A 27,787-nucleotide genomic window follows, 5' to 3' on the forward strand; every position below is an offset into this window, starting at 1 on the left:
CAGACTCTACACGGCTACTGCACGCCCTGCCTATGACTGTCCCAGGGCTGTGTGTGATGACTAATTGCAGCACCCACGCAGCCTCAGGGCAGGCGACAGGGAAATGCTCTCCTCAGAGACACTTGTGTCCTATAAGGAACGGTACAGCTGTTATCATTCTCAAATTACTACCAAGCCCTACCCTGTGTGCCAGCCCAGCAGTGAGAGATGAATAAACTGTCTTAGCTCTTAAAACCCAGTGATTCACCAGGGCAGCATTTGGCAAAGTGAAGATCTAGCATGTTCAAAATTATCTCTTAGATTCTGGTAATCATTATCTTCTCCTTTCCAGAAGTCAGTTGGAAGGATACAGTCTGTAGCTTTTTGAGACTGATGTCTTTAGTTCAGGAATACCCACAGTTAAAAGCCCCTCAAGTTCTGTCCTAGCTTGACTCATTATTTCTTCTTAGTGATGAATAAAGTTTTATTGTCTGGAAATGAATGGCACATGAATTTTCAAAGAAAAAGAAGAGTGAGTGGCTCAAATACAAGGAATGTACTACTTGTTCAGTGCAGCTATAGAGCCGCTCAGGGTACAGAGCCACTACATGAGCTGTGGAAAATGAACAATGGTAGATGATCTGAGAACAAAATCCAGAAGTCAAAGTACCACCAGCTGAGTTTGCCACTTCTTTTCCCATTCCTGGACTCAGCACAGCATGAAACCTGGGGCAGGCAAGGCTGGAACAAGGACATCTGGAGAAGTACCACACAGCCACCACCTGCCCTCCCCCAGACCTGGCAGAAAGAGAAGAAAAGGAGGGATGAGAACATGCAATCAGTGAAACACACAACTCAATGGGACAGGTCCTCGGCAGAATCACCAAAGCTAAGAATGTCAGTGGAATTATCAGACCGGAGTGTCAGAGAAATATCTGTCAAAAGTGAAGGCTTGGGAACCTATTGAATGGTACCAAGAAATCTAAGTTTCATATCAATGGGATTCTAGAAAGAAAAGAGAAAGTGAATGTTTCAAGGGTTAATGGCAGAAAACTTCCCAAAGTTGGCAAAAGACACAAACCTACATATTCACGAAATTCAACAAACCCCATGCAGAGTGAAGACACTGTACACTCTTGGACATCACAATCTAAGTTAACTTAAAACTGAAGACAAAGAAAGGCATCCTAAGAGCAAACAGCACAACAGAAACAATGCCTAGGAAGAGATGAAGTCATGCAAGAGAATTTGGTGAATATATCCTGGTTGTGGTTTAAAATGAATATATGATCTCCCCCATAGGTTCCCATGTTAAATACTTGGACCTCAGCTCACTTCATGATTTTGAAAAGGTTCTGGAAACTTAAGAAGGTGAGGCCTTCCTGGACGAAGGATATTACTGGGGCCAGTCTTTGGGGGGGGGGGTCTCTTGTTTTGGGCTCTTTCATGTCTCTGCTGCTTCCTGTCTACAACCAGGTGAAGAAGCTCTTGTTGACACCATGTTCTACCAAAACACACATGGCCAGTCACAGACTGACTCCTCAGAAACCATAATTAAAGTAAAACTTTCCTTAAGCTGCTTATAAGAGCAATTTTGGTCACAGCAATGAAGAGCGAAGCAATATATTCCTTATATGTTTTTTCCTAAAATATACATTAGGGACAAAAAAAAGACATTCTCAAATAAAAGCAGATAAAAGCAATTTATTGCCAATAAAACTGTTCTAGAATTGCTACATCAAACTCTTCGGATATGACAGAAACATGGCAATGAACGTGGCTCATAAAGAAGCAAAGAGACCTGGTAACATATCCAGTCCCATCGACTATGTGTATTCTTGACTTCAGTTCTTGGTAACATGCATAGAGCACAAGGCTCAGTAGACAAGCTGAGCACTCCTTATATAAATGATTGCCATCAGCAGGACTTTGGATTTCTGAGGTTTGGGGGATTCTGAAATATTTATACATTTTTAGAATACTGTTTAGCTCAAAGTGTTTTATATCTTATAGAATTTCAGATTTCAGGGTTTGGGATTAGAAATGCTTGACCTGTATGTTATATTCCATACAAGTGGTAAAATACTAATCTAAGTAAAAAAGCTTACATATTTTCCATATTAGAAAATTCACAGAATTTTAAGGTTTCCTAAAGTAAATAAAAAAACATCAGAAATAAAAAAAAGTTGGAGATAGATAACCTAAAGATATCTACCTAAAATTTTGGTTTTTCTATGAAGAAAGCTGTTCTGTGGCAAGTCACATGCTTAACATGCATAAGGCCCCAAGTTCAAACCCTACCAACATGAACAGTAACAAGCAACTATGAATTTGTAGTTAGGAACACTATGGAATAGGCTGGTTCACTGACACTTGATTAATGTACCTGATTATACATCAGTTGAAGAAAACCAAATTAAAACAAAACAATAATGCATTTCAATGTCAACAAATAAAGAAGAAAATAGAACACCTTAATCTTTAAAAAGACATCTATAGTGGGCTGAAGAGATGGCTCAGCAGTGAAGAGCTCTGACTGCTCTTCCAGAGGACCCAGGGTTCAGTTCCCATCACCCACATGGCAGGTCACAGCTGTCTGTAACATCAGTTCCAGGGAACCCCGATATACCAATGGCAAAACACCAATGCACATAAAATAAAAATAAATTAAAAAATTTTAAAAAGACATCTGTAAAGCATCTACAGCTGATTTTTTTTTTTTTTGGTTAAAAGACTGAATGTTTTCCCACTGAGATTAGGAACAAGATAAAGATGACTCTGTCAGTACTCTTACTCAACCTAAACACTGGGCTATAGGAAGCAGAAAGGATTAAAAGCAATAAAGCTTAGAGCAGGGGCGTGGATCCATGCCTGTTTTCTAGCTAGTCATATAAATTCCAAAGAACCTTCAAATAATATAAGCCCACAGAATTAATAAATTTAGCAAAGGGACAGAACAAGGTTCACATGCAAAATCAATTAAATTCCTAGACTGTCAACAATTTCAAACTCAAATTTTAAAATATCACTGATACTTTTGATTCCTAAAGAAAAAAATGTTTAGGTATAACCCTCCTGAGCACTGATAAAATTGACAGACCATGCCGGTGGGAGAAATGGAGGGGACTTAGAAAAATTGTGGCAGATATTTATGTATTGGGAGACTGAAATTGCTTTACAGAGTTTGCGTAATTGCAGACATTGTCAATTTGATGATTTTGTAGCTATGGATAAACTTATTTAATAATTTGTATGGAGAAGCAAAGGAAAACCAGTCAAAATGGTTTTGAAAAACCAAGACTGCTCAGGGTATTAGACTACACCATTTCAATCACTACTGTGAAGTTGTAACAGTCAAGCAGTATAGCACTTGTGAGGAGCAGCTATGAGTCATTAAACCAATTAATCAAGAAATAGATCCACACAAATATAGCCAGGTGATTTTTTTGACAAAAGTATGAAGTAATTATGTAAAATCAATCAATCAAACAAAAATAGTTTCTTCAATCAGCGGTGATAGAATGGCTGGACCCTGTGTTAAAAGAAGAAAGTGGAGAAAAAACAGAACTTTGACCCAAATCCCACATCTTATTTCTTTTTAACATTTACATCTTATTTTTTTTTAATAAGATCACAAAATGAGATGCATGTAAGGAAGCATAAAACAAAATCTTCCAGTTTAGGAGTAGGCAAGAGTTCATAGGTATGGTACCTACATATGACGAAGATATAAAGTTCAAAGGAAAGAAATGTCTTCAGTTAAAACATCTATTCTTCAGAAAACAATGATTTAAACAATGAAAATACAAGCTATAGACTGGGAAAACAAATCACATACAGGGCCTAGGAATGACTCACATTACATAAAAAAACCTCAAAAGCCATACTTTCAAAAAAAAACAGGCAAAAGACTTAGACATTCTTTTACTAAGTAGATGCATGGATGGCAAAGAAATGAAGCTATGAGTCATCAGGTAAATGCAAGAGTAAACACATTCACCCTAGCAACACAACACTGGACAGTGCACACAAACACATACCTGCAAGAATGCTGACAATGGCTCTACAGCACAGGCACAACACTGGACCAATGAGGGATGGGTGAGCAGATTGGTGGACCCACACACATGATAGACGAGTGCTGAGCAACAGAGAAGAAAAAACTGACACACACAATCACAAATGGTAAGGGAAGGCACAAAGGAATACACCATTGCCTAGCCTTCTATCAACTAGAAACAAGCTAGAGTCATCTGAGAGGAGGGAGCCTCAAATGAGAAAATTGGCTGTAGGCTGTAGACTTGCCTACAGCCAATTTTCTCAATTCTTAATTAGCAGTGAACATGGCTGCATGGAGAAGGAAGGGCACAGGATCCCCTTAAACCCAGTTGAGGAGCTACTGACAACTGATGACCGCCCATGAAGAGCTAGCTTTCTTTAAGAATATGGCCGCTAGTAAGTCTACCTTTCTCCAATGGATGGCCCAATGGAGTATACTGATATCACAAACTGGACTCAGTGGGGGTAATTTTCAAAACTGTGGGAGGGGCATGAAATTGGAAGGGGATTTAGGGGCAGAGGTAAACCTGGAAGGAAATGGAGGTAGGGACTGTGCATATATCATAGGCATGTTTGATAGAAAAGGGCACATAACAGTCACTGCATCTCTTCCAAGTTTGCCAACTGCATCTGTGGTTCAGAACTGGATGAACCATAAGCAGACACCACGACGGTGCTTTTTCTTTCAGCTGTCTAGAATTTGGGGCCATCCATGTGGGAACAGTGCTTTTAAGACTACACCTGTTTCTCCTCTCTCCTCACTTCACACGTTTCCTCAGAGACTTACAGTTGGAGAACACCACGTTCCATCTCAGAAGAGAACGCCAGATTTCACAGACTGCAGTAACAGCACTGTAACCTGAACTATGAAAAGTCAATGTTTATGTTCCCCTCAAAGTCCTCTATTGAAACCTAATGCCCAAGATGAAGATATTTGAAGGTAGAGCCTAAGTAGGATCATAGGCCATAGGTGGAGAGTCTAAAAAGTGTGATCAGTACACTGTAAGAACAGACACCAGAGGGGTGGTTCTTTCTCTGGCTTTTTGTCTCTGTCTCTCTTTGCCTGTGTTTCCATCTCTCTCACTTCAGGACATTAAGAAGGATGCCATCTGTAAGCATTATTGAGGTGATTTGAATAAAAAAGGCCCCCAAAAGCTCACAAGGAGTGGCACTTTTAGAGGGTGTGGTCTTGTTGGAGTAGATTTGGCCTTTTTGGAAGAAGTATGCCACTGGGGGTTGCTTTGAGGTTTCAGAAGCTCAAGCCAGGCCTAGTGGCTCACCGTGTCTTCCTGCTGCCTGTGGATCCAGACGGAGAATTCCCAGGTACTTCTCCAGCTCTGTGTCTGCCTGCACTCTACCATGCTTCCCACCATGACAATAATCCACTAAACCTCTGAACTGTAAGCCAGCCCAAATTAAATGTTTTCTTTTATATGAGTCACCATGATCATGATGTCTCTTCACAGCAACAAAACCCTAACTAAGACAGGAAGAAAGCTCTGACCAGGAATCAGAGCCAACCATGTAGGCACTGTGATCCGGGGTTTCATGGTATCCAGAAATTGTGAGAATAAATGTTTGGTGTTTAAATTGTTTAGTCTATGATATTCTTAGCTTATAGTGGCAGAAAAACTGAGTCAAATACATGATAGGACATAAAGCAAAAACTTAAGATGCCTCATTCAATGTGGACTTCAGATAAACAATGAAGAGTTAGGATATGTTTTTAATTCTTAGTTACCTGGGCTTCCTGAAAGTTGACAAGCCCAGGATATGGATGTGGTGTGTGTGTGTATGTGTGTGTGTGTGTGTGTGTGTGTAACTTGTGTGGGCTGCAAATGTAGGTGTATGTGCATGTGTGTGGAGGTCAGAACTTGATATCAGGTATCTCTCTCTATCCCTCTCCCCTTTCTTTTTTCACACAGGATCTCTCACTGAACATGAAACTCATTGATTATGCTTAACTGGCTAAGCAGCTAGCTCCTGAGGTTCTCCTCTTTATATTCTGCCTTCCCTATCAGCAAATGGGTCACACACCTATGACCAGTTTGCTACGTGGGTACTAGAGATCCAACCTCAAGTCTTTACATTTGTGCAGCAGCCCTTTACCTACTGAGAGATTGCCTTAGCTTCCAGGCCCTGGGAAAATCCTTACTCCTCCATGTCACAGTATCCTTAGGGAAGAGGAAGGTGAGACCTACCAGATAGACAGGCGATAAAAACGAGACAGACAGTGTCAGTTTCCACTGTGGCTTTAGCAACCTTTAATCAGAGTTAGTCTCTGACCCACTGGGCGATCTCCAAGGTCCTTCAGGAGCATGGACACCCTGTAGGCACCCAGGCACTACTGAGCACTCCAGACAGTCCTTGCTCCCCAGAAATCCATTGCATTCTCAGTCCACATGAAAGCTCGTACTTTGATCCTTACCCCAAACTGATGGCTGAAATTACAAACCTGCTTTGACAACCACTATGGCCCAGGATGTTGGCAGCTCCTGCTCTAGGCTGGCCTCCACCACTACGGCATTGTGACTCAGCATGAGTTTCGAGGAAGTGAGGTTGAACTGGACCTGCCCTATCCTCTGAAGAAGATCATATATGGTGTGATACTATCACGCTTGCAAAGGCATTTACAAAGAGGTCTTAAAATTATTCTCATGGGCTCATGACCAAGCAAGTCATAACATGCAGAACTCAAAAGTCCTTTTCCTTCCCTAATTTGCACCTGCAGTGGGTGTCACCTGCAGTGGGTCTCTGCTCCATCAATGACAGGCATCCTGAATCCCCTCACAATTCACAGCCTCCTTCCTGGGGCAGCTCAGAACCTCTGTATCCACCCTCTATGCCACCACTGCCAGAGCCCAAGTCCTTGTCTCCCAGCATCCCTGACTGCTACCAGAGCTGGTTTTCTAAGATGGAATCCAATGGTCCCTCAAGTTCTTCCAATGCCTCTGGCCAAGGCTGTTGATGGGCTACAGAGCTGTGTGGCCTCAATGAGGGATTCTGCCCAAATATTCTTTCTGCTGGCCTCCCTTCATGCAATGCCAACTTTCTTGCCAATCTCATCAGATGCCTCTGTCCCTTGCTCCAGTTACATTATCGTGCCTTTTCTATTGGAAGTTTCACCATGACAGGCACTGAGCTCAACACAGGCAGTCTCACGCTCCAGACTCTGATACTCAATGGAGCTCTGTGCTTATAGCAGTTTGGTTCCACAAACACTTACCCTGCAACATCAATCACTTATTGCACTCCACACGCAGTAGGTGTACTTATAGAATCTGGAAATTCTGAGTAAACCTTTCCATCAAGCCACAAAATGGATGGGAGCACAGTGACCTAAACAAACAACTGCAAATAATTGCCTTTTAGTGCCAGGAAAAGTTATGTCCTACTTTCAATAATTGGAATAATGACAATTATTGTTTCTCTTATGCTCAGCCTGTCAGAAATACCAAGACAAAACTGATGCTCAGTCAGGGCACACTGCTTTGTGTTCAGAGTTGAAGGCTCTCTTCACTGTTTGTTTGTTTGTTTGACTTGATCTGCTATTTTTATTACCGTCCTTGCATATGGACCCTATTCAAGCCTTGGGGAAACAGATGGGGTATAGAAGAAAATAGCGGCACAGAACAAAGAGCATGGTCTTGGGAGGCACCCATTCAGAAGGGGCTTGGAATGAGCAGCATCGGCCTCGCCTCAGAGTGGCCAGAGATCCATCTCAAGTGGAGAAGCAATGTTTGCTCAAAGCACACCCTTACACTGAAAAAACACAGTCAAACACAAACAGCAACACAAAAGAAGGCCAAGTCACAATGTCGTTATATATGCCATGTGCTGTTGACTACCAGGAGACAAAGGAACATTTCTTGTCCTTGGAAATCTGGCTATTGATCTCTGGGACACATTGGTTCCAAGGGACTAAGCAGACTAGAACACACCCACCCCAACCCCCATCACTAGGATCTTCCCAGCAGAGATCATGTGAATTACAAAATGTCACAGTTCAAAGAGCCTGTTTTAGAATAAAATAAAATAAAAACCTGTCAACGTCATTGAAAGATTTGTGTTCAGTCTTGCTTGAAATCTTGTCTTAAGCAAAAAGCTGAACTGTTCCTTCACCCACACAGATAAGGATAAATCCAAAGAGAAAGGGCACTGAGGAGTGTGCATGCCGGCTGTCTTCCTGAAGCTAAACTAAAGCTCATCCTCAGCCAGCCAGATCCTCTGGGGGCTACCCTACCATCCTAGACTACTCCCCAGTAACACTCCTCACAATCAGCCTTTTCTTCTCTTTTTACATTTCAGGAGGAGAGAATTACCAAAATAATAACACTAACCATTAATATGTGAATGGCACTTTCCTATAGCTACTGCCCTGACTGTCTGCTGACAGGCACATACCACTCCCCTATTCCCAACTCCGCATGTGTACACTAACTTTCTGAGGAAGCCCTGGGACACTTCCCCTAGCAGAGGCCTTCCCTGAGGTTTGACTATCTGTCCCTCTGGACACATCTCACCAGTGTCAACAGCACAGAACCTGCATGACTACAACCATGTCTTTCTTCTAAAGAGCCAAGGCACCAACATCTAATACTGAATCCAGGCAGAGCAGAGGTTAGGATAATGTCCAGTATGTGTGAATCATCAGCTAGATGACCAGCACAAGGAAAACTAGAAACTGGAAAGAAGAAACCTTGGCTCAAGGAATCAAGCCACTCGAGAATTAGAACCACAAAGTAAGACTGATACTTGACTCTATATGTGGGAGGAGAGGGCTAAGTCTCACACACTTGTCACAAACCCCATGCTTGGGAATGAGGTGCCCTTATAAGCAAGACTACCATCTTTCCAAAGAAAGCTACCAAACATACATCACATCTCAAATCAAAACACATGTAAAATGCAATAGGTTTCATATACATTCAAATAGGGGGGAAACTGCTCAGCAAATATCATTCCTGTGTATAGTTGTGGACTGTATAATAGCCTAGAAGTTTTTTAAAAACATTCAAGGCACATCGACCATGTGCCCCAGCCTTTGCTCTCCCAAGTATTCAGCCAAAAGGAAGGAATATGTGTCAAATGAAGCCTGTATGTGAATGGTCACAGTATCCATACCTATAATATGAAATCTGGAAATCATCCAAACGTCTGTCAACTGGAGAATGGTTGGACAAACTTTTACAAGTTCGTGCATGGATGAGTGCCTGTCAATAAAGAGTGTGAAGCCAAGAAGTACCACACAAGAGTGCATATCAAAACCATTGTGTTCAGTAAAAGGTCATAACAAAAACAGAGTCCTGTTACACAAAATGCTACATACATACACCCACATATAAATTGGCAGGAGCACTGGACAGAGGAACGGGGAGGAGGGAGAGCAGAGGTACATACCTGAATTTCTGGCTGCAAGATAAAACACTTTACATGGTGACTATGGAGATGAAACACACATCAAATTTTCTAAGAAGGCCTTTCACAAAACTAAACTGGATGCATCTGGGTCCTACACTTCAAGCAGAACTGGTCCTTTAACCATGAGTACTCTTGAAGCCCTTTGTACTCACCCAACTCACAGTCCTGGTCTTAACAGCCATGCATACACCTCAGTGCCCCTTTTCTTTGGATTTATGCGTATCTTTGTGAGTGAGGGAGCAGTTCGACTTTTTGCTTAAGACAAGATGTAAAGGAAGACTGGACATTGGATATTTCAACAGCACTGGAGATTCTCTCTCACTTCTATATTTTCAGCTTAGTCAGGATAAGAACATCCAAAGTGCAACATATAGGTCCAAAGCAACAATTGCTTTACAAATAATCATGATCCAATTACTAAGTAGTTTTTAAAATCATAAACATTAGTTAAAATGGATCATTTCTTTGTTAAGCCTTTATAATATTCAAAGAAACCTGACCAAACAAAAACAAAACCCACTAAAACAGAGACAATCAAACAGACATGACTGAAATTTAAAATTCATCTTAAGATGTAAAATTACAGCAAAATGAACACTATTCGGAACGACATGTGGGTAACAAGCATAAACAGACTGTCCCAAACTGATATACTTGGTCATTTTTCAATATCTGAGGGTTCTGTTGTCCTTTGTTATTAACAGTAGCAAGCTTTTACCATTTTGAGAACGTTTATGTTAAAAACAACATATATTCATGTAAAGAATATTATCATATGCAGTTCTCTGTACACAGAGAAAACAACTATCAGAATGTCTTGTGCCAGTCCCATCACAAGTGGGATTTGGTTATAAAAGTCTCCTCTTTGGACCCCTGATGGAAGTTATTAATGGATTATCAATAGGGTCTTGACAGAGTTGCTTTGGAGAAAGGCAATCCAGCTGATTGCCCCATGAAATTCCAAAACAGGTGTTCTATAGTAACTGCCCCAAGAAACACCCCCTGGCCTGGTTTGGACTTAGTAATGTCTGTAACCAATAGAATTCAGAGCTATCATTGTGTAATTTCAGAGGCGAGGTCACAAAAGGCCTTACAGCTTCCTCCTTCATTCCCCCAAGTCATTTCTTCATCTGCAGGTGTCAGGTACTAGGTGTGAGGACATCGAAGCATATGGAGAAAGATGACCACATGGCAAAGAGCTCAGACATCCCACTGAAAGTTAGCAAAGATGGAGCCATCTCCTAGATGTTTTGTATGAATGACTACATGTAGCTGCTACAATGTGGGAGCTTATATAACATTTAGGAAAGTGTTCCTGGTGCCAGCTGCACAGCTCTAGGACACAGACACGAAATGATGGATCACTACTATCTGTAGTCTTAAACGCAGTCACTTTCCTTTGTGATCAGATGTGATTTCATCACAGCAAGCAGCAACCATCTACACAAACAAGCTGCCTCCCTAGAGCCAGCTCCAAGGTGCTCCACAACCCGGCACAAAGGCAGATAACTCAGCAATGTGATTACTTCATCACTCTTGATCCATCTGATGTTTATTAGTTTGGAGAGGGGATCTTCCTCTGTAATCCAGACTGCCCTGGAAACTCACTATGTAGGACAATCTGGCCTTGAACTCAGCTCTTCTGCCGCAGCCTTCCCAGTGCTATAAAAAACCAGATGTGAATCATAATGGCTGGCCTCCTTTGCTGTCATTAGTCAGTACATTGGCCATTCTCCATCTGGAAAGTAGAGAATGAAATGCCTTTCTGAAGAGTCATGAGCTTTATGAAAGTCAAGTGAAATGTGTCAAGTACCATTAAATAGACCCCCATAGTAACAGTAACGACCCGAATCACTACGTCAGAGAGCATCCTGTACAGTAGTCAAGACTCCAGACAATCCACACCTGTAAGCAAGCTTGGCATGGATTGGTTGTACAGAATCCGGTAGACTCTAGTGCTCCAATCCAGTCAACTCGTCCCAGTATAATGACTCATTTCTGTCATTTCAGATCTCCTACACGTACCCCTAAAGACCCCCCTCCAAGACTCTCCCACCACAGTCAGAGTTCCTGTAGTCGGGAAAAACCACCTGAATAGAGTCTCTTATGGTACAAAGGGTGTGGCCAAGAAAAGACAGCTAGAGGCAGGCACTGCTGAAGAGCATGTTACCTTATTCTGCTCCTTCCTAAGGCCTCAAGCTTATATAACACAGCCCCTCAAAGACCAGTCAACACAACCTTAACTACAGCTCGGCTACATTACTGCATTTCTTGGTATCTTAAGAATGCTGAGTCCTGTGAGAGGTCTGCACACACACACACACACACACACACACACACACAGACACACACAGCACACTTCTAACAGTCCTTACTATCTGGCTTCCTAGAAGGTATAACGGTATAATGTTTTCTGTAAGAAAGCATTACATTCTCCAAGGACACAGCATCTTCCAGATACCAGAGTGCTGATGCATATATGACCTCAGTGAGACTGTGATGGCATGTATAAGACCTGTATAAGTTCAAGCCAGATGACATCCCAGCATGGCTAAGAGGAAGTAGGCACAAAGTCTGGGTATGAGGAAAACGTGATCAAAATGTATTGAATAAAAAACACTTCTAAAAGCTAAGATTTTTTAAATTTATTTATTTATTAAGGATTTCTGCCTCCTCCCTGCCACCGCCTCCCATTTCCCTCCCCATCTCCTGATCAAGTCCCTGTCCCTCATCAGCTCGAAGAGCAATCAGGGTTCCCTGACCTGTGGGAAGTCCAAGGACCACCCACCTCCATCCAGGTCTAGTAAGGTGAGCATCCAAACTGCCTAGGCTCCCCCAAAGCCAGCACGTGCAGTAGGATCAAAAACCCATTGCCATTGTTCTTGAGTTCTCAGTAGTCCTCATTGCCCGCTATATTCAGCAAGTCCGGTTTTATCCCATGCTTCAGAGAATGGCTAAAATAAAAAAACACCAATGATAGCCTTTGCTGGAGAGGTTGTGGAGAAAGGGGTACACTCATCCATTGCTGGTGGGAATGCAAACTTGTGCAACCACTCTGGAAAGCAGTGTGGCGGTTTCTCAGATTTTTTTTTAAAAAGATATTTTGCTCTGACTTTGCTGTGGAACCAAAAAGAATAATCATCAAAGATCAAATAACCTAGATTTTACTCATCGTTTTCTGTCTGTTCCTATTTCTTCCCAAAGTCATAAGCTTAAAACCCCTGCAGCACTAATGAATCCCAGCACCCCAGCATTGGTTTCAGGGGTAAAAACCTGTGGCTTCCCCAAGCACTGCACATAAGGATGGGGCTTATGGCTCTGGGTCAGTGGAGGTTGGTGATCCTCTTCAGAGGACAGACAGTATTAGCAACACAAATGCTGCCCAAGGACGGAGCATGGGACTGCTTCCATGTTATCCAAACTAGTGCTCAGTCTCTCTGAGTCAGTATGTTCAGCTCCAAAATGGGGAGTGTAATGGTCCTGCATACAGATCTACTGAGATGGATGAGTGACAAAATCCAAGAAAAGCACTCAATGATTCAGGTGGCCTGCTCCGGGTCTAGAAGACCAAAGATGTATGTATCCTTCTCAAGGAAGCAGCTTAACCTTATGGTGCGCCTGGGTGTCTCCACATCTCTGCCTGGAAGCCCACTAGCTTCCACTCATGCTGGCTTTATTTACACATGTGTCCACGCTTGCTTTAAGTTTCAGACACCCTGCTTCTCAGAGAGCAGGCTGCACAGTGTACTAGAATAAACAGTGCACACTCACATTCCTTGGTCCCTGAGTCTGTCACCACATGACTCATTTCTGTCATTTTAAATATCTAACACTTACCCCTAAAGACCCCTATCCAAAACTCTCCCCAGCACAGTCAGAGTTCCCGTAGTCAGGAAGAACCACCTGAATAGAGTCCCTTATGGTACAAAGGAAAAGACAGCTAGAGGCAGACACCACTGCAGAGCATGTTGCCTTATTCTGCTCCTTCCTAAGGCCACAAGCTTATACAATACAGCCCCTCAAAGACCAGCTACTGTGTGCTGCAGTAAGAGGAGGTAAACGGGATAGATACCTTCTCGGAGGAATGAAAGAATAAACTAATAAACTCCAAGACAACCATGCAAGGACCAAGCACTGCCTAATTAGACTCAGCCTTCCCCCCAGGTCATCTACCTTCCAAGGACCTGAGTGAGCTGTCACTGCTCTTCCCTCATCTCCTGCTTTCCCCTCCGACTCCGGACTTTCCTCAGGGGCTGCAGCACGTTATCCATGAACATCCGAGCAGGGCAAGAGATTACATCAACATAATTAATAGGCAAATGTATCAAGTTAGCTATCCTTGGTCACGAGAGTTAACTCTGTGTTTTGCAGTCCTCAATTTTAATATAGGATTAGAACCAACCCCACAAGACGTTTGTGAGGGGTAAAGGTGAGAACACATACGAAGACATTGTATATCATATACCCCCACCATGCTATCCCCTGGAGCAGCTGTCCCTGACACCATGGCCAATAATAAAGTTTACCAGTCCTCAAGGAAATAGAGGCACCTGCTGATAGTCACATCTATGAATATTAATCCTGTGGTCAGAATACAATACACTTATTCCCACCATAGTGGAATGAATGAAGCTTTTCAGAGCCTGTGCTTCTGCCCAGTTCCCATTATGTGGTCTTCCCAAGACACCACCACCACCACCGTTAAGGTTTTAACCCTCCCAAATACATACACTCCCTCCACCATGGCTGTGGAACAGGGCAACACCCTACCACCCGTGACTCATCAGACTAGGGCCACTTCAGGATACCAACCCTATTATTAATGAGACAACAGGATCAAACCATTGTCACCAGGACTCAGCTAACTCCACCTTTGTTTCTCCCCACTCTCTCTCTGGAATCATGAAATATTCTAAGAACATCCTTTGTCCATTACTATCCTGTTGTACTCAAAATGCTAGCCCGATTCCCAGCTCATCAAGATAAAGCCACGCTCTGCATCGCCCACCTGCTGACCCCCCACAATGCATTCCTGATGAAGACATCCAAGTCATGGTATCTGCAGCACACTACAGATCTATGCACTCACGGTGGTGACTATAGCCCAGGCTTTCATCTGCCCTGTGGCTGCTATTCACGCCAGTTACAACCCTTCTGCAATCCCTCTAGCTGTACTTTATCTGATTTTTGAGCTCCATCTCAAACCCTTACAAGCTCTAATTCCCCTCCTAGCTCCACAGAGGCATAATTTCTTAGTAATAATAGCCAGGCCTTGCCTTTGATTGCCTTTACTGCTCTTAACTGCCTCAACCTCCCCTCACGAATATTCCATTCCTATGTTCTCTCTCAGGACACTAACTGTGCCTTGTGCAAGCATGGAGTCACCACCCCTTTGATCTTAAATTCCCATTACCTCCCAAATACCTCTCCACTAAGATAAGAATTTCATAATTTTAAATTTTCAACCTATAATGATTGGAGGACACTTTCAAGCCATAGCCACATTCTATTGCTATATAAACTGATAAAGGTATCTCCCCCTAAAGTATCAGAAATGTGTTGATAATTAATCATGCTTTCAAACTATATATAGGGCCCTAATGTGGGCTCATTCCACCTCTTGATTATTAATTTCTACTGCCAGTTTGCATCTATCTTTAAAAGAAGCATCACATACAGCACCAAGCATATTGACACAGACACCTGAAAGGCAGCAGGGGAACCAGGTTTTGGCACATATAAAATCACTAGTTCAGTAGTTCCAATGTAATGCTAAAACTCTGATAACATATACCATACACAGACCTGCATTTTCAAATGAGCTGTTGCTTCCATCACTGGCATATGATATAACACTTTATAAAATAGGATAGTTAAAATACTATAATAGACTGATGTTTTTCTAAGCCTCCTTACAGAGTTAACGCATAACACTATAATTTCCGAGTCAGGCTCTGATATTCATTTGCAGAGGGCAAAGATATGGATAAATGCTTTTTACCTTCTATAAAATCTGAGGACATCAAACCTAACTGAATGAGAAAGGAAAAGTTCACTATCTAAAACCATACAATCAAGTCACTGTGCTGTACCAAGGTGGCACCATCCCTGGTGGGAGAGGACACCCTGTCCCATCTGGACAGTGTGGAGCCTTAGAAAGAAAAAGGAAAGGGCATCTTATTGATGACTCTTAGATGTTCTATGTGACAAGAACAGATACATAAATACTGTTCACAGATTAGCTTAATTATTAGTCCACCTCCCAACAAGACACGTGCAAATATCCTCTGGAAACACCTATACTCATGTGTAGTGTTTTACCTAATACTCGCACAATGATGTTTAGGTAAACCATCCTGATCCTTGGTGTTTCTTTTCAGAACATTACTGCAGACCCATCTATTCTATTCTATTCTATTCTATTCTATTCTATTCTATTCTATTCTATTCTATTCTATTCTATTCTATTCTATTTTATTCTATTCTATTCCTTGTCTTTGGTTTCCTATGTCTCTCCTGTGTGCAAACAATGGGAACTGTAGAGGATGTCTCCTTATAGACATGCTCAGGGACAGGGTGCCATATTAGTGCCTCGAGTCTGTTCCTTTGTTTGGCCTGATGGCTTGCTGGTAGAAAAGAACAACAGAGGGTAAAAAAGGAACCACCATATGGCAGGCACTCCACGGGATCCTTTTACTCCTTGTCAAATTATCTCATGAATTCTACAAGCCGGGCCAGCAAGATGGCTCAGGGATAAGCACTTACCACATAAACCTGATGGCCTATGTTTGAGTGCCCAGCCTTACAGTAGAAGGGATGAAACAACTCTGGAGAATCGTTTTCTTACTTCCACATGCACTGGTGCATGCGTGCGTGCGTGTGCATGCACGCACACACACATACACACACACATGCATAGACCTGCACGCACACACTAATAATAATAAATAAAAATGTAAAACTTTTTAAGAATCTATAATTTACGTAATTCCCCCAAAATTAAGAGGACCTGGGAGCCAAGGAAACTAGCCAGCTGGTTCAAGTTACACACATCTCAGTGGCAGAGGATGGTTTGGAAGATCTTACTTTTCCACCCCACAAGCTCTGCAATTTGACATGTTCAGCATGAAAGAGACCAGAACTGCAAACCGCAGCCACAGCCCTGCAGCAACATACCCCATTCTCCCAATGCCTGAAGCCACAGAGCAAGGCTCTATCCCTTCTATCACTAACAAAAGAAAGAGGGATTGGTGGGAAAAATCTTTCAGAAAAATCATATAACACTTAGACATTTTTAAAACAAATAAACAAAAAACAGATGTTTTCAAGCCAATAATTTTTTTCATTACAGAAACACTGCCTTTTCTAAATAAAAATGTTATGCAAATGAGTGTATAGCCCTCCTCTCAGGGCACAGGAGTTTATTATGAAGGCTAACTTCATTTAAAGGCAAACAATCTATTACTTCCCACTAAGCTCCATGTTAAACAGACATCACTGCCCTAAGAAACCTACATAGTTTTGAAAAATCAGCGCCAAGAAAACATCTCAAGCATACAATTTTCCTCCGAGGTTGCTGTTCAGATGTCCTGTCTAAGGAGAAGGGTTTCCCACAGGCCAACAGTTCAAACAGAGTCAGGGGTACACTCTTCCTCCATTGCTTGTCTGTCTATAGCAACTGGTTAACACCGAAACAAGGGTTCTGCTCATGCTTATTGATCCAATATCACCACAATAAACAATTCTGCTCAAAAAGATAGGATGAGGGATGTTCCATGTGCACAGACCCGCACGGAGCTAAGTATGTAATCTGAAAAGGAGACTCAACACAAAAACAACTCAGGCTAGGTGCCGAATGCATTAACCATGAAGAGAGCATGGTTTTCCACTTTTATGTCTCTTAGTGGGCAATGTAATGTTTGGATATGGAGAGTCTGAAAGTCTGGTATTTTAATGGCTTGGTCTTGAACCTGGTGTTACTGGGGCATGGCATAATTTTAAGGAGATGAGCCTAGATGGTGAAAGTTATATCACTGGCAACCCTGCCCTTTTGGTCTCTGCTTCCCAACCAAGATGATCTGAACAGCTTCCTCCACTGCATGTCCTACGGTGATGTACTGCCACGGGTCCAAAGGCAACAGAAGCAAAAGACCATGGACTAAAGCCACTGAAAACCATAGCCACAAGAAATCTTTACTCTTGATAAGTTAATTGTCTTAGGCAATGGTCACATTAATAAGAAACTGACTAATAAAAATAAGAATCAGGGAACTGTAGGAACGCACACAATAGCAGGTACAACCCAGCAAGAGCCACACCAAAAAGCCATACACTATCCTTCCCTGTCTAGCATGTCCATGCAGGACACCAGCCCTTAGAAGCCCTAATAAGTGCCAAGTCCACTCTGTCAGTGAAACCCACTTACCAACAACAAAGGGGCTATTAGAATCACCCAGCTCTCACTGAAGGTTACCTCAAGTTATACACAAGAAAACGCAATTAACAAATTTACAAGTTTAGGTTCTCCAAGCTTCTACATTGAAGGAAGTACATTTACTGAACAAAGCAGAATTCTGTACCTCTATCAAATGTATCAGCACAAGACACAGAGAGCCAAGTCATATCAGTACAAAGGAAGGCTTTTCATGTTTATTAATTCATTAGCCAGGATCAAGGCAGAAGCACTTGCAAGATGGGAGGCAGAGACTGGGCCCAATTTTTATTAATTCAGCCATGTTGCAAATGCATCCACCAACTTCTGAGTGAGGTCGTCTCCTGCCACACATGCATACTCCTTTCAAAGCATTAAAGTCCCATTGAAGAGTCCCAGGGGGTGTGCTTCCTGGAAATGCAGCAGGACAGATGCATCCACCAGGTGACAGATTTCAAGAGGCTTCATGCGGATGCCTGTGGGAGACTGTTTCTTTAGCAAAAGGCTGCTGAGAAGTTATAGCACACCACGGATATCATATCATCCTGCAGGTAGCAGAAGAGGCCCCAGCCGAGGGGACTTCGGAACCTCAGTTCTGTGTTTCCAGATAGTGCAGCAGTGTAACCAAGGGATGAGGGGTAGGGGGCCACATGCCAGGCTGGGAACTCACAGGGCAGGAGAAAATCAGTATTGTCTTTCTGATCGGGGCTAGCCTGAAGAGTCAACCCTTCACAGAGCATCCAAAGACTCAACATAACCTAGAGCACATCGCCAATATGGTAACACCTAACTGATAGCTTGTAAACACTTCTGTTTCCCTCTCAAAACAAAAAAACATCAAAAACCTCTCATTCCAAAAAAATGTAAAATTCTAGGTAAACTGAAAAATAGTAAGAAAATTTCTCAAATTGAAGTTTCGTTTCCAAATCAGTCTACTTTACAAACTAGACTTCATTACGAACATCTCATATGTGTGTGTGTGTGCATATGTGTGCGTGTGTGTGTGTGTGTGTGTGTGTGTAGATGTGCAGGGGAATACTGTCATTTGTGTGAGTGTCATTCTGTGTGTGTAGAAGCCAACGATCCATGTGAGGTGTCCTCCTCTACCACTTCCCACCTTCTTACTTGGTTTAGGGTGTCTCACTGAACCCCCAGCTCAATATTTCAGTTTAAGTCTAGCTGCTAGACTGACAGAGCATCAACCCCCAGGGATCAGCCTGTCTCTGTCTTGGACACTGTAGTTTACAGATCCATGGCCACCACACTCAGCTTTTACTTGGGCACTGGGAATTGTGAACTCAGGTTCCCATTGTCTACATAGTGAGCACTTTACCAAGGGAGCCATCATTCCAGCCTCTCATTATGGTTCTTGATGTTGTGAAATTTGCACGTGATCTTCATTTGGAGCATTTTCTTTGAAAATGAATCACTCCTTGAACACCAGTCAAAAACATCTCAGAAGTAACTATGGATAGGAATTCAGAAGGCTGGTGTAGCATGAGAAACACTGAGCTTTCTATAGCCCAAATAACACTCTTGAAAAGATGTCATACGATATGGTAAGGGCCAAAAGAGATATCTAATTCATTCTCCATACAAACAATGCTGTTAGAGAATAAATGACCACTACAACATAGTAAGTGATGTAGGCGCTGAGTAGAATGGACAAGGTTTTACTTCTACCTTAAAGCTGAGTCAACAGAAAACTATAGGCAAGAAGACGAGTGATCAGACACATGGGGACCTTGACAAGGAACTATTTGCTGTGATCAATGTCTAGATTCTGCCTACAACACACCAGCCTTTTTCAAGATAACCATTTATTTAGTGACTATTAGTAAGTTTTGTTCTTAATTATTAAGGCTCTAGTCACCTGAACAAAAGTGTTCACATCTCTGAATTATCACTCCCAGACAAGCCTATTTTTAAACAACTCCCAAACTATTAAGTTTGGGGAGACCCTGCAAGGACTGATTGAGGAAGCTATTTAAGTATTTAATTGCTCAGATTACGTACTCAAAAACTGCGAAATCAGTTAAACTCAGTTTTAGTTCTCTGACTCTTCTAGCCACTCATAGTTTTTAACATGATGAACTTTGTAGATAACCCCCATCACTGGAGAATAGGTACTCTTTGCTTAGCCTGCCTTCTCTCAAGAGAAAGGCAAGAGGCTCCCTAACTTTCTCAGATACAGCTAGCCTATGGCTGTGGCTAGGAAATTCTCTTTCCAATCTGCTCAGGTTTAAAGTGCTTCACACCATGAACAAAAAGAAGTTGGAGTTGGGCAATGGTGGCGCATGCTTTTAATCCCAGCACTCGGGAGCCAGAGGCAGGCAGATCTCTGTGAGTTCGAGGCCAGACGGGTCTACAAGAGCTAGTTCCAGGACAGCCAGAACTATTACACAGAGAAACCCTCTCTCAAAAAAAGGGGGGGGGGAGGAGAAGGAGGAAGAAGAATAGGAGGAAGAAGAAGAGGAGGAAGAGGAGGAAAAGGAGATAAGGGAAACGAGAATCATAAAAGTTAAAGCATGCCAGTGCCCTGGCATCTGACAGCCAGAAAGGTCTGGTTGCTTCTGTCCTTTTGGGTGACTGTCTAAATGTCAGTTTCTCTTGGGGATGGACAGGGAACTCCTATGCTCTGGGTCTGTAAGGTCCTGCAGAGATGGCAGGGTGAAGGGTCTGCATATTTTTTGAACACCCAGGACTAATGTGGAGACTAGAATCAGAAGCAGCAGCTACAAGAGGCCTGAATTGGGCTGATATATAACCAGTCAGTGAAGCTCAGGCCCACTTACCGCCAATTATAAGCTGAGCAAAATAAGGATACATTCCTCAGCACAGTCTAGAAACCATCGCCACACTCCCTGACAGTTGACTTCTGAGGCCCCTACTAGGAGGCAGAAGAGTCAGATGGGCATTAAGATCACCTGCCCCCATCAGTCTAACGTATCGAGCTCCTCCCATCCCTCGCAGACCATGGTCAGGGACTGTGTCCCACTATGTCATGTCTCCTCTTAATGACTGTATGATGGGAGTTGGGCCAAGACCATGTGTATAAGAGGAAACATGTACAACTTGTGTCACAAAGGAAAGGTCAGGTGATTCTCCTGTGTCCTGCTAGAACATGGGGAAGCCACATATTGGCCATGACAACGCAGCAAGGCAGGGAAGGAGTTTTGTGGTAAGCTGGGACCACAACCCCAGCCCAACCCACTGGACAGTAAGTTAAAAAAGGATACATTGTCCCAAAGCCACCATTTCTCTTTGTTCCTCAATAAGGCATTTGACACCTCTCAAGTCACTGAAGAACAGGGGACACATGGCTGGCAAGCTTCTCCAGAGCAGAGAACCTTCAGTGCCAGCTGATCTGTCTGTTCACACACAGTCTGGCAGAAGCAAAGGTATGTGAAAATTTAAGAAAATGTTATTTTTTTTCAGAGAGAGAGAGGCATCCAGGACATTCTGGATCACTGAATCATATAACACTGGGCCCCTTTGAGTTCTCAGGCTATCTGACCCAGCCACAAATGGTAAGGGGAGCTGGTTTACTGGGTGACAGCTGTCTCCTGTGCTACAGGCAGATGATACTAACACAGAGGAGGGTGTTTACCTCTGGAGAGCTCTGACTTCAGTGGGAAAGAGATTAGCAAGCTAAAATCACAGTTCCTACAAGGGTTCTGACAGGGGAAAGTGTGGAGATGCGGAAGGAAATGCCAGTGAACTAACTTTTGCAAAGTCACTGGAGGCCTTGGATGGAAAGCCCACATGGCCTACGGGCTGCCAGGAACCATCTTGGGATAGAAGACAAGGCTTCCAGGGCCAGGTGATGGGGAAAGAGTGTAACAGTGGCAGAGTTACAGGGAAGATGCTGCAGTGGTCACTAGAGACTGAGAAACCACAGTCAATAACATGGCCAGTTTCTTGAGACTTCCAAGCCACACAGAGTAGATTTAGAATGAATTGGAAGGACAGATGAAGAACTCTGTCGATCAGGTGCCCTGACGGCTCACACAGGGCAGCCTTGCTGGAGTGCAGTCACTCTCTCAATTCATACACAGCCGTGTCAGGAAGGCTGCAGACTATTATCAAAGGTGTATGTTACCACCAGCACCTAAATCTCATTCCAGTCTTCTCTCTGCTTCCCACAGGAGAATAGAAGTAAGAAGCAAAAGTCCTGGTCACCTCAATGGTATCCACTAGCCCCACCTTCTCTTAATGTAGAAAGGGGAATGGGTACCCTTGATGCCTTGTGTCTGGAGCAAGATAAGGCTTTCCCTAGAATAATGCCCCCTTCACTGGGTTCTAGAACAACAGACTGGGTAAGAACGATGTTGGGAATAAGGTAAGGCAGAGGAGTAGGACTTCTGAGTTCAGTGACTTACAGTTGGAAAATTCCAAAGGGATAAGGGTTTATCCCTTTAAAATAGAATTCTCTAAATCAATTCAAGGTAGTCTTTTGTTGTTGTTGTGTGCTGGGTTTGTTCGTTTGATTGGTTTTAGGTTCTGAAGGGTCAGGGTGGGGAGTTATATCACTGAGTAAGGATTCTAAGAGGTCATCTTAAGCCACATTTCCACCTTTCCTTTTCACTTCTAGGAAGAGTCTAAGTTGCCCAGGCTGGCCTTGAACTCACTCTGGAACCCAAGAAGACACTGGACTCAGTCTGTAGCTCAGACTGGCCTAGAACTTGGCATCCTCCAACCTCAGTTTCCCAAGTAGCTGATATTGCAGGCTGTACCACCATGCCCAGCTTCAGCTGGAGTCCATAAAATGTATCACTTGGTTTGGTGTGGGTGGAAACTGGATCTCCAAGCCCATTTATGTGAAAGCACCTGTGACCTGGGGATGTATCTCATCAAATGAGTCTAAGTACAATATATTTTGACAGTTGATCTTAAAGCTTCTTCTTTGATTGTTTTTTTAATAGAAATATGTTTGGCTAAGGAATTTATTTTAATTGGACTTGGCCTCTGGAAGACACCATCCTAGCCAGGAGCAATTTACCTCCTGTTCAGGAGGGACTAGACAGAAGAATTTAAAATCCTAAATCACCACAGGGTGCTGTTGGCTGGGGGAAAAGATTATCTTATAAAGGGACTTGCTGAGAACCATGGGAAAGGTCCTGGGGCTAGCCTATGGGGAGCACACACACTCTTGAAGAAACACTGTCATTTGCTACTGGAAAGTGCATACCCATGTGGGTCTGGAGTGACGGGGACAGTCTTGAAAGGAACCACCATTCTTAGCTTTATAAAAGGCAACTGACACCTTATCAAGCATACATAATGTTCTCCTAGCAAGAGAAAAGTTGAAAATATAGAACAGTGGAAGTAGCGAAGGCAAAAGGAAACCCATTAAAAGGCCCTTTAACAATACATTGGCAAGACAGAAGGAAGACAGCACACACACTGATCACGGGAAGGGTAAAGGCTAAAATGGACAACTCACTTATATAAATGAAAAATCATTTTAGAAGATACATTATCTATATCAACAATATAAGTCAATATGAAATAGATAACGCACAGGAAAGTACAAATAGGAGAAGCTATCTAAGTTTTCAGTGGGTCATGCAATATAAGAGCTGTGCTCTATTGCAGCACAGATGAAAACACATCACTAAACTTAGATTATAGATAAAATCCACAAACCCCAGAGTTCTGTGTGGATGGGGCCAAAAAGACACATAATAAATACACTGTCTATTTAATGTGTTTACTTAGTTCAAGTCTAAATAAAGCCATGTTTGTGTATTTCAAATCTCATTTGACAGTAAATATTTCTGATCAGCTTTTAAAAACTGTTGATGAGTTGCAAAAGCAAATATAATTGTAAACCTAATCACAAAGTTCAAAAGGCCTAGTATCTTAAGCCAGTTATTATGGGATATAGATACATCCTATAATCACTGTTTTCTTAATAATTATAGACATATCATTGGGTGCACACAAGTCACGACCTCATTTTTGCAAGTCGCAAATTAAAGAGGCCACAGAATTCAAGCCTGCATAAATGGGGATTGTTACATTTTCAAGGTCACAGTGCCACCCAATAATAATCTAATATGCCCCTGCATGGACGATCATGAGAGAAAAAAAAACAAAACAAAGGACGGTCTGCATTCTAGAATCCCAGAGATAGGAGTGATTCAACAGTTTGCAAATATCTCTGAAGCAATATTCATGGCCACTCAGATCCATCATCTGAACACAGCTATTCAGACGCAAGGGAAATGACTTGTGATTATTTGACACTAAAAAAAGTAAAATCCCAAGGAGTAATCTCCACATCCAGAATTTTAACATTATTTAAGTGGGTGGATGGAATAAAAAAGAGCTCAGAGTAATATCTTTAAGAATATAGCTCGTTTAGTGTTGAAGTTTTGTAACAGATAATCCTTATTCTCTCCTTCATAAGGATCTAGACACTCTCCAACACATTATTGAAAAGCGAATCTAAATGTCTTATGATCAGAACACTTATAGTTTGGTGATATTCTCATCAAAAGAGATAAGCACTCTTTTGTGATACTGTGTTGGTTGCTGACACATAAGAGGGTCCCACATTGTCTACTTTGAGCTAGGCATAGTGATACATGCCTGTCATCCTAGAGGTCTGAGGCAGGAAGATCACAAGTTCAAGGCCAGCCTGGGCTAGGCAAAGCTGTAGCCTGGTTGCAATGGGCAAGGGGTTGAACGTTATAAAGTGTGGATTAGTGAAGGGACAGATGGGTTCTGTAGTTCTGTGTTGGGCCCAAAGCAACAACAAGACACCCACTTCATTTTTTCAAATCGTTTCTTGTTCTAGTAAGTCATTAAAATAAATATACACATACAAGTAGCAAACCTACATCCTGTGAAGTCCACTGATTTGTATTAGTGACTCAGCCTTTGCTCAGGTGTACCCAGCTTTGAGAGTTCATGTCAATGGATACTAATTCCACACAATTATGCACTTTCTCAATAGAAAAAAAAAACCCTCAATATCCACCATCTGCCAAATGCCAAACACTCTCTCCCTTATGCCCATGGTGTTCAGTACAGAATTCAGTCTATAACAACCAACTTCTAAGATAGATCCCATATACTCAAACAGATACATTAAAATACATTAAGTACGGGCTTAACTATATTTTCAAACTTTACCAAAAGGCAATTTGCCTAAATCTGTATTCTAAAATATTCCACCAGCTATCAGTTCTGACTAGTCAAAACCCGAGGCGAGAACTGACTTCCAGGTTGTCTTCTAGTCTCCACGCATGCGCCACAGCGTGTGTGCAGCCAGTCACGTATACCAACGTTTGCGCATGCGTGCGTGCACACACAGACACACAAACACACTTAAAAATGAGTTCTGGAATTACCTAAGCAACACATCAAGTCTACACACAACCTCCTTCCTAAAAGAAGGCCTTCCCCAGACAGACACTTGTCACAGTCGCTGCTTTAATGGAATTACTAAGAAAAATATGACTTCCAGTAAAATTAGCATCTGTGTTCTTAACAAAGATAGCACTCTTAGCGGATGATTTTCCATCAACACGCCCATCCATGCCTTTACTAATCCATGCTTTATAACGTTCAACCTCGTGCTCAGTGCAACCAGGCTGCACAGCACAAGGATGACTGAGGAGCTTTTAATCAATAATAACAAACTCATCCTGCCAGTCACATGGGAAAATGATAGCTTACACAAAGTTTAATTTTATAACTAGCCTCTTTGGTATCAGATAGAAAACAAAGTTGACTCGAGCACACCGCAAACACCGATGATTCTCAAGAGATAAAGAAAACAGTAATTTCAAAGCCAAGAAATCCTAATTGCCACCGATAACACCGTGAAGCCCAACAATGTCACAATCCTTTCTGAGAAGCAACCAATACAACTAAACAGTATAAAATATCCGAAATCTAAGTGCCATTTGCGTCTTCGAATTAAAAAAAAATACTCTGAACACCAAATAGTTAACATTGAACTTGTAATTTTTGTTGAAAAATAAAGCCTATTTATTCTTTCTTGGTGTTTCTTTATTCAGAGTATAAACAAGTGACAAATGGCAATAATAGACGTTACAAAAATAGATTGACATGTCTTGGACAGAGAGGTTGAAGCAGGCAATATATTCTGGGGGTACAGGGGCATCAAGCCTCCTAAACTCTGCTAGCACACCTATGGTGCAAGTCCTTGGTTTTCCTTTGTGACCAGCAGTAAGGAAGGCAGACCTGGGTTAGCTGAAGAAGGTGGTTTCACTATTACCAGACTCCTTCACTGGTTTTTTCAGAGACTCTAGGAAATTTTTCAGGCCTCCTAAATAGTCCCTGCATATTTATTTATATGAAAATGTGATAAAAAATAATTCAATTCCCTTTAATAGACTTATGAAATAATCCAGAAAAGCCTCGCATTTAAAAGCAATTCTGTTTACAACTCCCGGGTCACTTTGGGCTTTCCGGTTACTGAGAAAAAAGTATTCCCGTATTTATTTTCTTTAAGGAGAATCTATTTAGTCAAACAAATTATATAACTACACCTAAGTGTAGTGGGGTTAAAGTCTTTTTTTAAAAAACATTCCTTGGCTTGAGTTATAAGTTACTAACGCAGCTTACTTTTTTGGAAACCTCCAGGGGAGATTTTAAGAAATAATAAAGAGCTGCTTTAGAAGGGTTTTATAAACACTTGGGCAGCAACATCCATGGGCAAAGGACAGGGTGAGTCAGTGGGACATAACTGCAAAAGAAAAGAGATTTGTTGTCCTCAATGCTGCCTCCGAAAACCCAGTTGCTCAAGTGGAAAGTGGGCCATTCCAGGAGCAGGTGCGGGCCCAGCCCACCTCATTCCATTCGCTATACTCATGACCAATTTGCTCCAGAGAGCAGAGGTCAAAGGTCGGTCCCATGGCACTCTCTAAAATCTACCTAGTCCACAAAGGTTGCCAAGTGTCCAGACATGGATGGACACCGATGAGCACGATTCTGGGGGAGGGATTAAAGGGCAAGATTGTTTGACCCTGACCCGTGTTAGGCAAGTTTCTCTGTCCGCAAGTAAAATCCTCAATGTGACAGGAAATCTCTGTCGACAAGGTGTGGGAACAGCAAAAAGAAACTAAAACAGTTGGGAATTAGAGAATACTAGAAGACAGGGGTGACAGCTCTGTTTTCCTGGTCCAATGAAGGTGTCTTCTTCACCTTTTCGGGTCCCGATACAGCCAAAGGAGGCCCCAGCAGGAAGAACAGTGTTCATGAAGTCCCTTCCACATGTTCATGAAGTCCCTCCCAAGATCGCCTGGCCACATGGACCTCCCCAGTCCCAGTGCCCTCCTGTCATGAGGCAGGGAGCAAGTGGGCCACAGGGCCTGCCAGGGGGTAGCTGGAGAAACCCACACACTGGACCAGATGGGCACGCTGGAGTCCGAGGCCCGGAGTTCTGTTGTCCCCTCGACTTGCAGTGGCCACCATCGCAAGGAACAGGAGGCAGCTCCAAGTTGAGGTTCTGCACGGAGGGACCCCCCCCCCTCCACGCCCCGGACACGGACACACACACACACCAACACCGCCCGCGGAAAGTGCTCCCGGGTCAGGCCTGCCACGGTTACCGGTGCAATCACCCTGGCGCCCCAAGTCCTCAGCACCTCACGGAGACCCGTGCCCGCCCTTCAGCAGCACCCGCTTACCCGCTGGGGGGCTTGGCCGCCAGTGCGCGCGGCGCGTCCATGGAGCCGGCGGGCTGCGCGCGGGGCTCTGCCGGCCGAGTAAGGCGCTGGCTGGCGGCGTCGCCGTCCTCATTCACTTTTTCCGCGCTGACCCATCGTCCTCCCACGCGGGCCTGGTGAGGACAGCGACCGTGCCGAGAGAGGACGGAAGCGACCGGAGGCGTCCGGCCGGGCGGGGGCGCGGGGAGGG

General features: G+C 43.0%; 1 protein-coding gene across 4 annotated transcripts in view; it reads right to left on the reverse strand.

Annotated features, from left to right (window-relative positions):
- Nucleotides 1–27,781, reverse strand: part of Cobl (cordon-bleu WH2 repeat protein) — a 221,182-nt gene extending 193,401 nt beyond the window's left edge. For all 4 annotated transcript variants that reach the window (XM_026785116.1, XM_013350757.2, XM_026785115.1 and 1 more), the window contains exon 1: nt 27,559–27,781. In XM_026785116.1, the coding sequence (XP_026640917.1) occupies nt 27,559–27,599 (41 nt within the window). In that variant the 5' untranslated portion in view covers nt 27,600–27,781. The remainder of the gene's footprint in view (nt 1–27,558) is intronic.
- Nucleotides 27,782–27,787: the final 6 nt, after the last annotated feature.

Source organism: Microtus ochrogaster, linkage group LG1 (assembly GCF_000317375.1).
Source record: "Microtus ochrogaster isolate Prairie Vole_2 linkage group LG1, MicOch1.0, whole genome shotgun sequence".
Lineage (NCBI taxonomy): Eukaryota > Metazoa > Chordata > Mammalia > Rodentia > Cricetidae > Microtus > Microtus ochrogaster.